At 43.2% G+C, this 12,610-nt stretch overlaps 2 protein-coding genes across 4 annotated transcripts in view; one reads left to right on the top strand and one right to left on the bottom strand.

Moving 5' to 3' along the window:
* LOC114597707 (endothelial protein C receptor-like) overlaps window positions 1-12,610 on the top strand; it is a 222,794-nt gene that overhangs the window by 193,170 nt on the left and 17,014 nt on the right. The gene's annotated exons all lie outside the window — the stretch shown is intronic.
* The window catches only part of PFKL (phosphofructokinase, liver type), a 40,745-nt gene that overhangs the window by 23,760 nt on the left and 4,375 nt on the right, over window positions 1-12,610 (bottom strand). For 2 of the 3 annotated variants that reach the window (XM_077930016.1, XM_077930018.1), the window contains exons 2-5: window positions 9,497-9,570; window positions 6,876-6,953; window positions 2,225-2,414; window positions 372-537 (exon numbers count right to left, since the gene is read on the bottom strand). In XM_077930016.1, the coding sequence (XP_077786142.1) occupies window positions 372-537; window positions 2,225-2,414; window positions 6,876-6,953; window positions 9,497-9,570 (508 nt within the window). Of the gene's footprint in view, window positions 1-371; window positions 538-2,224; window positions 2,415-6,875; window positions 6,954-9,496; window positions 9,571-10,008; window positions 10,088-12,610 lie in introns of those variants that run through there. The other variant, XM_077930017.1, reaches the window with a different exon arrangement.

The raw sequence follows: 12,610 nt of genomic DNA, 5'->3' as shown, positions 1-12,610 counted from the left end.
ATCTCAGCAACACAAGTGTCATCTTTGATGATGACATCTGTGTACTTGGCTAATGAGTTCCTTTTATAGTGCAAGGGTGGCATTCAATGAAAGTTTACTCAGAATATACTCAATGAAAATGACTAAGTTAGGTCCATTGATTTCAATGGCTCTAACTTAATTGTTCTGGGTGGTGCAACTATCTGGGAAGGCTCTAATAGGAGTTAGTTCGAGAGAAGCAGGTTCATCACACCTACACACCCCTCGGAAAAACGCTTCCACAGGGCAGGAACTATCTGTTGGTTACATAGCTCTCAAGCTAGTCCTAGGCATGCTGCAGTCTTTTGTAAAGAAACATAAGAAGCAAAAGACCTGAGAAATCATTTGCTGACCTCTGGGCAGTAGTGGTGATTGCGTCAATCACCTCCATGATACGGTGCAGGGCAGAGTCAGTGCCAATGGTCATATCTGTACCACAGAAATCGTTGTCAATGGAGCCCACCAGACCCACAATGTTTAAATGACAGTATGTCTGAGACACCTCCTCAGTGATCTTCCCTGAGGAAGAAAGAGAGAGAGAAAATATTAACAAATGGATATGAATGAGAGATGGTCTGTCTAGGGAAAGGACTATGGAAATGACAATTACATATGAAGAGAACATATCCTAAAGTAGAAAATAGGATGGTGTTAGCCCAACTGGAAATGGTTAATTGTTAATTTGAGTGAAGTTATATTTCTTTCCTATTAACTTGAGACTGTAAATGAGATTATAACCTTAATGTCTTTTCAACTTGATTTGCAATCACATCTTGATAATCTGAAAACCATAATTTGGCACTGATAATAGCTTGATTGCAGAATCATGTTTTTAACTAGGGGAAAAAAGAATTTTAAGAAGGAGGAGGGCAGCAAATTAAACCCTACAAATTTAGTTAGCATTGACTCCATTGAGACAGAAAGCTTTCTAAACTCAAGTATAACTAGCCTCATATACTAAATGTGTTACTATTGTGTAATTTTCAGAGAGATGAAAAAACCAGACTAATTTGTTACTTGATTGTTTCCTTTCAAACATCTTGGCCATGGATACACAATATCATGTAACTGAATCACTGGCAAATTTTGTATTCTAAGCTATAAAGATTGCTAAACAACTTTTTGCAGAATTAAGGAGTGCTCATCTTTAACTTTGCTCTATTTTGTTCTTTTTTAAAAATCATGAACAAAGTAGTGTTCATAGGCTCTCTTGTATATTTGAGTTTCTTTTCCTCTCCATTGTATGAAATCAGTATTTGCTTTTGGAATTTGAAGGTCTGCAAACTAGCAAGAAATTCGAACAGTCCTCAGTGGTCAGGATCCTGTGTGTTTATTTCTGTGCTACTGAAGGTCCCTTCTGCTCACTGCATGCATGTATTGAGGAATGAAAGGGTAGGTTGGTGTGTAATTGAATGTAAAACATAGTCACAGTAAGTTTCAAGGCCCTTCATAGTGATACATTCTCACAGAAGGTTGAAGTTGTAAGGACAATGCTGCCAGGGAGGGAGGTTGGGGAAATTAAATGGGGGGAAAGCGTGTATATGAAACTGCTTCAGAACGAGTTTTTAATGACCCATTTTCCTTCCTCGTACCCAGTATAGAGTTTTTGTACTGGTAACCTGCATTTTACGGTTCTTCTATTTACATGATCGCAGCTTTGCACGGAAGCTGAAATAAATAAACGGACAGCGGAGGAAATCCACTCTCTATTTATTTATCCCCACCCCTGTGAAAGTTGAAATTGCAGGCTTACCCAGCTTTGAGAAGGCAGGGCAAGAGCTCTGACAGCATCCCAGGCCACCTGTGAGGTCCATGCCCAGGATACAGTAAGTTGTAAGGGAATCAAGCAGGACATTTTACTCATGACACCCGCCCACCCCAGTTTTTGTTTTTATTTTTGAACTGACACTCAACATTTTGAAGATATTGAGCAATGCATGCTCTGTCCTCAGTGGACTGGGAGTGGGTGGGGTTAAACCAAACCTTTTTTTTTGGCAGGGGGTACCTCTACAAACCTAGCATGCTGATACATCTCTCTTGTTTCTCAAAGGCTCAGTTTTGGCTCCAATTCTATTGGCCTTTACCATGTGGGCTCATTGTTACGGGGATTTCTAACATCCAAGACTGCTACTGGGATTTCTCTGATATAGGCATCAGGTTGACTCACTGGAGTAGTGCTGTGAAAAGAACTAAGGTTCACACGTACCTTCTTTGACCAGTTCCTCCAAAAGACCACCCCACTCCGAGCGGAATATATTTGCACCAGTCAGGCTTCCGTCCCCACCAATGACGCACAAGTTGGTGATGCCGTGCTGCACCAGGTTGTAGGCAGCCTGGAGGCGGCCCTCCCGGGTCGTGAAAGCTTTGCAGCGGGCACTGCCAATGATGGTGCCACCCTACAAACGAAGAAACCAGGTGAGAAAGGAAGCTCAGAAGACAAATCGGAAGTCAACAGACAGATCCACAGTTAAGCACAAAGGTCATCAACATCTTGAATGGCTGGGAGTTCCAACAGGAATAAAGCAGGGGACTTTCTACAGCTGGGTTGGGGATCCCCTTCAGATGTTGGATTACAAGTCCAACCACTCCCAGCTGGAATGGCCAATGAGAGCTGTGGTCCACCAAACCCCAGAGGGCTACAAGTTTCCCAACCCTGTTCTAAACAGAGATACTGTTTAAAAGATGGTTCCAGATTCAAGCAGAATTGGATTGCAATATCCTCTAAACACAGAAGGCATATGTCACATTGGCCCAAGAAGTGCAGGATTCTTATTTCTAACCTGATGTACCAGGGGACTCCAGTACTAGTGGGTATGAAGATAAATGCAACAACCCCAAGGCATTACCCTGATACACCATTATGTATACTGAAATGCGAAGAAGGGATATGGAAATGTCTCTTTCTCTATCCAGTCATGCTGCTGCCAGAACTGTGATCTTCAGTGGACTTGGTGCTGCAGTCTTTATAAATCATGTACTGTTGCAGTCCTTATAAATCATTTTATTGATAAACAGCAGCTCTGACTATTGCTAATAATAATAATAATAATAATAATAATAATAATAATAATAATTTATTATTTATACCCCGCCCATCTGGCTGGGTTTCCCCAGCCACTCTGGGAGGCTTCCAACAAAGTATTAAAATACAGTAGTCTGTTAAACATTAAAAGCTTCCCTAAAGAGGGCTGCCATCAGATGTCTTCTAAAAGTCTGGTAGCTGTTCTTCTCTTTGACATCTGGTGGGAGGGCATTCCACAGGGCGGGTGCCACTACCGAGAAGGCTCTCTGCTTGGTTCCCTGTAACTTGGCTTCTCACAGTGAGGGAACTGCCAGAAGGCCCTCGGCGCTAGATCTCAATGTCCAGGTAGAACGATGGGGGTGGAGGCACTATGTAATATGTACCACTGAACAGCTGACTTCACTATCAGGCAACTCTCCTTTTGAAAGGGTCTTGGCCAACACAACTAGAGGAGCATAGGCCTGGCCCAGTCTGTGTGCTGCAAACCAGCCAAGTGTGACAAATCTGCTCTGTCCCCCACCATAATACAGGGGCATTTTTCATTTCACTCAAAATCACTCCTGCCCCTTGATCAGTGTTCAAAACTTACATTGTTCTAGGTGCATTTTGCAACAGGGAATTTCATTAGCGTGAGCAGTTTCTGAGCTATGGGCGCAAAAATGCACCTAAGATTTCAGATTAAAACTGCAGTGAAAGAAAAGGAGCACCTTTTTCTGCCTCCCCACTTCCAGCTACTCTCTGAAGACTGGAGAAGAGACCCTCTTAAGAATATTAGGGGGGTGAGCAGGGGAAGGACTAGACCATGTGAAAAATGAACATAATAGTTTTAGCTGCAGTTCATTCATTTTCAGCTTTGTATTCTTGTTGCTCAGTAGGATCTCCTGCTGGGATCCTCACAATGTCGATGAATGCTGCTGTGACGGGGTAATGATCTTCCTGAACACCCTTCCCCACTCTTGAACAGCACGAGAGCTACGGGAATAGCACCACAAACCTACATCCATTGAGCTAAAACTCCAGACTATGACCAACAAGCGTCACTTTAGAGCAAGAAAACAAGAGGGGGTAGAGGAACACAACAATGAGGGATGCAAGTGTTACTGGAATAAATACAAAGAGCAATGTGCTGTGAAGGTCTGTAGAGGGAGAACATGCTGTTAGCACAGTTAAGATTCCTGCCCGGAGGCTTGCCATACCCTGCTAAAGGGGTGCGCTAGCACCACAGGAACTGACACAGCTGCCACCCTTGTCCTCATCTTTCTGAAGGTAAGTCTACATGGGCAGGTAAAACAAAGCGCTGCAGACAGCATGCTGGCCTTGCTTAAGCCCATCAGAAACAGCAGGCTGCATTGACAGCATCAGAAAGACATGGAAGGTGAAGGACAAGAAGGGGAAATCCTGCAGAGGCATGCAAGACCAGAATGTTACCTGAGGGAAAGGAGGCACACCAGTCAAATTGGGAAAGGCTCTAAGAAGGGGAAAAACAACAACACAAACACTATTAGGAGGGGGCTGAGCAGGTCCCAGTTCAGAGAGCTCCTGACAATCAGGATCACCTAGGAAGCAATTCCAGCTCAGTGGTGCGAGAACTGCAGCACTCCCACCCTACCCGCAGGTGACGGATGTTATACCCAGGTGAACGGAGCTGAGTTGGATTAGACCCGGCCTACAGCAGAGTTTCTGAGACATCTGGAATTACTAGGCAATAACTCGGGCTGTTATGATGAACCAGGTGGAAAGAAATAAAAACAGGAGTAGAGTCAAGAGCCAGAAATTGCGAATTACACTTAGTTATATTCTATACACCTGAACAAAGCAAGGTCACTTCAGAGAGAGAGAGAGATTTATTGGGAAAACACAATTCTCACATAGGTAGGGCTGCCATACGTCTGGACATAGCCAGGATTAGGCCCACGTAAACAGTGGAAATCATTGCAAGTGGAGTTTTTGGAGTATTTCCTTAAAAATAGCTTTTTAAGTTTTGTGTCCAGATTTTCACTTTTAGAAATATGATAATCCTACACATACGTATACAACGCAGGAAGCTGTGGCCATTTCAGGGTTGCTTGAAATCTAGACATGCATCACACACGTATTTTAAATATAAGCATTGACTCTCATTAGGCATTTTAGGTAAAGAACTTAAAATTGACAAGGCCCTGATGATGATTTCTCTGTCAGCACACATTTTTTTGAGCCTGAGGAAGGAAAAAGGAAATTTAGCACCTGCCTAATAAAAATAACAGCAATAGTAATAATAATGATAAAAATAAAAATAATTTTAAAAATCATGTGACACAGATATGTTAAAACTGTGCCACCACAAATTAATTCCTATTACTTGCGACTGTGGTGGGCCAAAGAATGCATATGTCTAATCCACCCACAATAAATGGCTCTTTTGTAGCACAAACCCAAAGCCAGCATTTGACCTTCCCTGAAACCAAGCACAGTGAAGAAATCATAAAGGTGAAAGGGCAAGTTAAGCATCCCAGGCTGAACATGAAATTAAAGGAGTCTCTCTGGAGGATGTCCATATGAAGTAACAATGACTGACAAGGAAAAGTGATGTAATCTTTGGACTGGGGAATGCATCAGGTATGAAATAATGTGAAATCAATTCATTAGGAGATTTAACTGACTGGATTGATTTCTCCAAAACTCAACCCTTTCTCGTGATTCCTCCAGGAAAACGTTTCTTGGTAAACTACTGCAAAGCTTATGCTAAATATCCCAATTCAGGGAGGGACCCTGCCTCATCTCACAACTGGGGCCATATCAGGTGGAGAGGCTACAAGGGACCTCTGCCTGAGACATGGAAGACCTTACATAAGAACACAGGAAGCCGCCTAATACAAAGTCAGACCAAACTGGTCCACCTGGCTCAGTATTCTCTATACTGACTGACAGTGTCTCTCTGTGGTTTCAGGCAGGAGATGCCAGGAATTGGATGTGGGGCCTCCTGAAGCATGTGCTCTGGCCCTTTCCCAATCTTCCTAAAGCTTCTGCTAGCTGGGACAAACAGTACCAGGTTAGAATGAATGGGTTCATTTCAGGGCAGCTCCTGCAATCTTATTATTCAGGCTTCCTTTAGAAGTCAATTTAAGAGTACGATAATGTACCAAAACACTCCTCCTTTCTCCCTGCAGTGGCAGCCAAGTACAACTCCCATCTCTCATGAGGCCATGCTAGGCAGCTACAGAACCTTTCTTAAACAGACCAAGGGATCTCATTTCCAGCGCTAATCAACATATATTTCTGGTCTGTTACCTAACCAGCTGTGCCATAGCTATACCCACTGCTGTGAATTCACACATTGTAGACTCTTCCTCAAATTGATGCCTGTTTCCTTCCTTCTAACATGGAGCCTTCTAGGAGAAGGAATACCTCACTGCCTATCCAATCAAGATTTTGGGAGCAGAACTGTTATTTATAAAGGGCACAGGAAAGCAGGGGAGGTGGAATAGGTCATAACTGGTGATCTGGGAGGCAAAGGCCGAGAAGAACCAAACAGAGCTTTTGCAGAACTATGTAGGCCATGTCGCTACCCCAGCACAGTCCTTCTCCCTTCCTGTGAGGAGAAAATTGCATCTGCATGAATTTGAGAAAAATGGGACCATGAGAGAACGTGGTTTGTCTTCACTAACACTCATAAATTAGCACTTCAACTCAGAAATGTACAACTAATTTAAACCACTCAGAGAGCTACTGTACGTCAGAGCTCTGTACTCCAGAAGGCAATGTGTGGCTATAGACGGACCTGAGATGGGAAATGTCATGAGGCCTGTCTGCTTCCACAGCAGGGAGTCAGGCAGCATGACCATTTGGACCTTACCAGTTGAATGATGTTGGATACACTGAGCCAGTTTGCTTGCTTGATATTCTCTCCTCCTTCTACCAGTCCCTCGTAACCCTGCAAAGAGGAAAGAGAGCAGTGTGAATGCGTCATTGCACTAGGGAAAGCTTGCTCCATGACCCTTTAAAATTAATCCAGCATAAGGAGTGTTGCAAGAATCCCTTAAAACAGCTCTAAGCCACCCATATTGTCTCCATACTCCTCAGATCACACAAAGATTGACAATTAAATGTGAAGCCCTTGAATATACAAAAATAAAGTTGCAAAAGCTTCAAGGACACACATTACAAAGACAAATGGCATGTTATCACACCATTTCTACAGGATTTGATCTTGAGGTCTGGCAATTTTACAGCACCACAGCAAATGTTCTTGCATAACTTGCTGGACTGTGAGAAGCTCATGAGGAAAACTATGGAACTGTCTGCCACAATTTATAGGCGGTACAAAGTGTCTTGTGGATTTACAGTTTGAAAGTGATCACAAGAACAAAGGCGTTTTTGCCTGTTTATCTCACCATTGCCATTGCTTTAACTTTTATATGAAGAATATACTAATGTTTTTGAAAGATCCCTCAATGCCACTCAGCTGCAGAAATATAATGTATTCAGCATTTGTTCTTGTAAAGCATGTTGCTAAATTATTATAGTACAATTAATTTTGTATCTCAGAGAATGCACAGACTGTCAATTTTTGTAAAGGGGTATCCTAGGTGACATCTAGTTCTAACTTGATCATCATGCTTCCCCTGAGCCCTGTTTTACAGTTGCCTCATCTTCCTGGCCAGGGGCTGCCAAGGTGCCATGCACTGGGCTCTTCTTGAGAGTCATGTGATCACTAGTCAAACTGTGAAACAACTGCACCCAGGAGCACTAGTTTACTGCATGACTAATCATGCTGTGAATTGTGAAATCTGGCTTCAGATGTGACATCCAGTGCCTGTATGACGTATTAGATTTTTGGCTTCCCTTTTAAAAAACCACACAGGCATGCTATTTAATCTCAATAGGTGATGGGGTAAAAAGGTAAAGGTACCCCTGCCCGTACAGGCCAGTCTTGCCAGACTCTAGGGTTGTGCGCTCATCTCACTCTAGAGGCCGGGGGCCAGCGCTGTCCGCAGACACTTCCCGGTCACGTGGCCAGCGTGACAAGCTGCATCTGGCGAGCCAGCGCAGCACACGGAACGCTGTTTACCTTCCCGCTGGTAAGCGATCCCTATTTATCTACTTGCACCCGGGGGTGCTTTCGAACTGCTAGGTTGGCAGGTGCTGGGACCGAACGACGGGAGCGCACCCCGCCACGGGGATTCGAACTGCCGACCATGTGATCGGCAAGTCCTAGGCGCTGAGGTTTTACCCACAGCGCCACCCACGTCCAGGTGATGGGGTGGTTTGTTTTTAAAAGGAAAAAGCAATAGACAGGATCCAGGTGGCCATACACACTTACTTAATTTGCATATCTAATTTTACTTCCTGTATATTCATTCCTGGACGCGGGTGGCACTGTGTGTTAAACCACAGAGCCTAGGGCTTGCTGATCAGAAGGTTGGCGGTTCGAATCCCCGCAACAGGGTGAGCTCCCGTTGCTCGGTCCCTGCTCCTGCCAACCTAGCAGTTCGAAAGCACGTCAAAGTTCAAGTAGATAAATAGGTACCACTCCAGCGGGAAGGTAAACCGTGTTTCTGTGAGCTGCTCTGGTTCGCCAGAAGCGGCTTAGTCATGCTGGCCACAGTACCTGGAAGCTGTACGCCGGCTCCCTAGGCCACTAAAGTGAAATGAGCGCCGCAACCCCAGAGTAGGTCACAACTGGACCTAATGGTCAGGGGTCCCTTTACCTTTATATTCATTCTAGAAACTGCACCCTGGATTCCCCTAACTTCAAAGGACTATTTAATGATACTGATTCTGCTCATGGGAGATTTGCAAAATTCGCCTTTCCAGGCTGTGGCTTTTTAAAGGGAAAGGAGTGAAAAAGTCAGTTATGTTTCTTAATCACACAACTCCTGCTAAGACAATTTCTGAGCACCAACCTTCAGAGAAAGAGACTGATACTGTTACCACATCAATGAGACCCAGGCCTACTTTGGAAGATACTCTACCTTCTTCCTTTGACTGTGTAGAGATGGAGTTCTTACCATCCTATTCTGCCTACCAGGCACACATGACCTGCCTTCGACACTCCCAATATGTTCACAAAGTTTGAATAGCATTATAGATCAATAAAATTCAATGCACATTAGCCCAAATCACACAGTCAATTTCCACCCTCACCCTGCCAAATCTGGGAACTGGCCCTTCCCATAGTGGAATTTATGCATGTATGCCCAATGTAAACATTACACTCTAGCATTGCAAGTGGTGTCAAAAGGATGGATAATCACATGGTGCGCAGGGCAGAAAGGTGTGATCTCACTCTCCCACTGCTAAGAGGAAGAAGGTAGGAAACAGTATAGTCCAAACCAGGCTCCCCTGTCATTTACATGATTCCAGAGTCTCCTGGCAACTATCCAGCAATTTTAAAAAGAACAAGGCTATACCAATAACCACCCACATGCAAAGAAAAAAAACAACAAAGCATTTTGATGGGTAAAAATTTTGAACCTCATAGATCAGGAACACTTTTGCTCCAATATATATCCCCATGCGAGTCACGGCTCGGACAGCAGCATTCATACCTAGAGAGATAGAAGACAAGGTAAATAAATGGTACAAACCTGAGCTAAAGTGACGCAGAATTCTGCACTTTATTTAGGTAAGAAGCATAGCTAATTTTGTATAAAGCAACACACTGCAAAAATGTTGAATTCTCACGTATTTTCAAGGAATGGCACATGAAACTTACAATCCCCATTAGCTCAATAAGACTCAGGAAGTTGTCCTAAATATACTTACTAAGGAGCAAGCTCATTTGAACACAGCAGGATTTCCTCTGAATATTTAGGTTTGCTTTGTTACAGTGCTCAGGGTGGCATTAGTGGCATGTAAGTTGCCAGTAACATGTTAAAACTCCTAGCACAGAAAAGCTAATACACTCAAAAACGAAGGCAAGAAACAAGTATAAATGGATAAGAAAGGAAATATGTATGAAATCCCACAGAAATGGCAAAACATACCTGGGAAATAAAAAATGCAACTGCAAAATGTTTGTCTTGACGTATTCAGTGTGTACATTTGACTTTATTTCACTTTAGCTACCAAAAGAAAATGCCAAAGATGATGTTGCCTCCTTCTCGCATTGGGCAGAATTATTGGAGAGGAGGGAAGTACAGTATGTTCTTAAATGAAAATATATTAACTTTTAATAAATCATTATAAATTAACCAAGAGATCCACCTGACTTTGGCAAAGAGGATAGGACTTTTTAAGCTATTCTAGTTCCAGAGATTTTTTGATTGGAAATAAAGCAACAGTGTCTGCCATCTGTGGCAGAGATGCAATGAGAAATAAGATACCCCCTAAAAGACTCAGATTTCATTAACTTTTGGCCTGAACATGAGGCAGTCAAACTAAAGAGGCATGAAATATATTAGAACCAGTGTCATTTGCCAAATTTCATATACTCTCTCTTAACTCATCACAACAACGCTGAATCTTGATATTTACCATATATAATGCCTTTCCTAACTCAAATCATTTTCACAAACGTTATCTGTGCAACCATAACAGCCTTGCAATGTAGAATGCTATTTATTATTACCCTCATATTGCAAACTCACAGTGATGGGGAGTGGGGGTTATAAGCATAAGAAGTAGCAGCTTGCCTAAGTCTACCCACTGAGCTGGGAATTGAATTCCCAGTTTATTGAAACCACATTCTGCACTGTTTCACACGGCACAAGTTCCAAAACTGAGACAATGCAATTTGGCTCCACTGATCATGTTTTCTTCTGTCCAGAGAAATGAGAACCCTAAAGCACAATTTCCCCCTCTTAAGTACCATTTTCTCTCTCTAATCTGACATTGGAAGCCAGGAAATTTGAATGGGCGTTTTCCAAAAAAGGCCTCTTTCTCCTTTAGATAACTAATAAGCCAGTTATGCAGGATGTTTCTTTTTTCTTGGTACATTTAGTTGTTGTTTCTTTTCTTGTCCTTGACTGGGTGTCAGCAGCTAGTCTCTCTGTTTCTCTCTCTCTCTCTCTCTCTCTCTCTCTCTCTCTCTCTCTCTCTCTCTCATGGCTCTCTCCCCACTCACTTGGCTCATTTGTTGGTTTTTTTGTAGCTTACTCTTCAAAATCTGGTTCTTCTCTTCTCTTTTCTTTTCTTTTCCGTACTTTCGCCTCCTGCCCCTTTGTATAGTACAGTATATACCCTTCCATCTTTGAGTCCCTTATTTCCCTAGATTTCCATAGCATCTCCATCAGATGCTCATGTAAAAAAGTTATCTGTCTGCAACACATATCCAGTGGCTTTGTATTTTATGCCAATAGATTTCCTTAACATGGGGTCTGAATTCTAATTTCAAACAGTCCAGTAGATACTGACCCCTCATAGTCACACTGAATCCATGGAGTCCAATTCCCTGCTCTAAAGATGGGACGATCCATCCCACTCTCCCATTGTAACAGGCCACAAGGAAAGACAAAAAAACTGTCAGCAGGGAGCTGTGTCAGCTACCTGATAAACAAATCACAGTGGGCAGATGCGCTATCGGGGCTTCATCCCTGCAAAATATGCAAGTAGATCAGCTTGCCAGTGAAAACGCTATTTACAGAGACCTACTGCCCCTGGAGGGACGCGGGTGGCGCTGTGGGTTAAACCACAGAGCCTAGGACTTGCCGATCAGAAGATTGGTGGTTCAAATCCCCGCGATGGTGTGAGCTCCCATTGTTCGGTCCCTGCTCCTGCCAACCTAGCAGTTCGAAAGCACGCCAAAGTGCATGTAGATAAATAGGTACCGCTCCAGCGGGAAGGTAAAAGGCGTTTCCGTGCGCTGCTCTGGTTCGGCAGAAGCGGCTTAGTCATGCTGGCCACATGACCCGGAAGCTGTACGCTGGCTCCCTCAGCCAATAAAGTGAGATGAGTGCCGCAACCCCAGAGTCGGTCACGTCTGGACCTAATGGTCAGGGGTCCCTTTACCTTTACTTCCCCTGGAGAAAAGCAGATAGAATCAAAATACAAATATGCCTAGTGTGTCACAATAGCTCAGGCCAGATTTAACTCACATCTCATAGGAAGTTGCCTTGTGCCAGGTCAGACTATTTCGCCATCTAGTCCAACTTTCCCCAGCTTGGTGCATTCCAGATGTTTTGGACAACTCCTACTATCCAAGATATTCCCTTCTGTACTCAGATACAAGTTGCTACCTGCCTCTGATCTGTATATGCCTGCTGTACTTTGGTCCTTCGTGTACAACAACTCACAAGCAGCTCTTCTTGTCATGCGAGTCATCTCTGAATTGGAGTTAATGTGTAAAACAAGTCCCAGTTACTTAACTAATTTGCCATATTGGGGCATGTATTGCATAAAATACTTTTCAATACCATTAAAAGTGATGCCCCAACAATAATGAGAGATCAAAAGTTGATTCTGAATATACTGCCATTTACTCTGCTATCAGAAGATTACCCCATTTGCTCCAGTATACTGTGCTAAAACTTGCAAGGATTAAACAACGTATTTATTTTAAAGTTTTCTATTCTGCTTTTCATCTACTAGGAGAAATCAAGAGTTAATTTCCATTTTTTGTGCAAATATAAAGTATTAAAACCACTGTAG

Source organism: Podarcis muralis, chromosome 6, assembly GCF_964188315.1.
Source record: "Podarcis muralis chromosome 6, rPodMur119.hap1.1, whole genome shotgun sequence".
Lineage (NCBI taxonomy): Eukaryota > Metazoa > Chordata > Lepidosauria > Squamata > Lacertidae > Podarcis > Podarcis muralis.
Note: the sequence above shows the minus strand (reverse complement) of the source record. Positions and strands in the feature narration are given on the sequence as shown.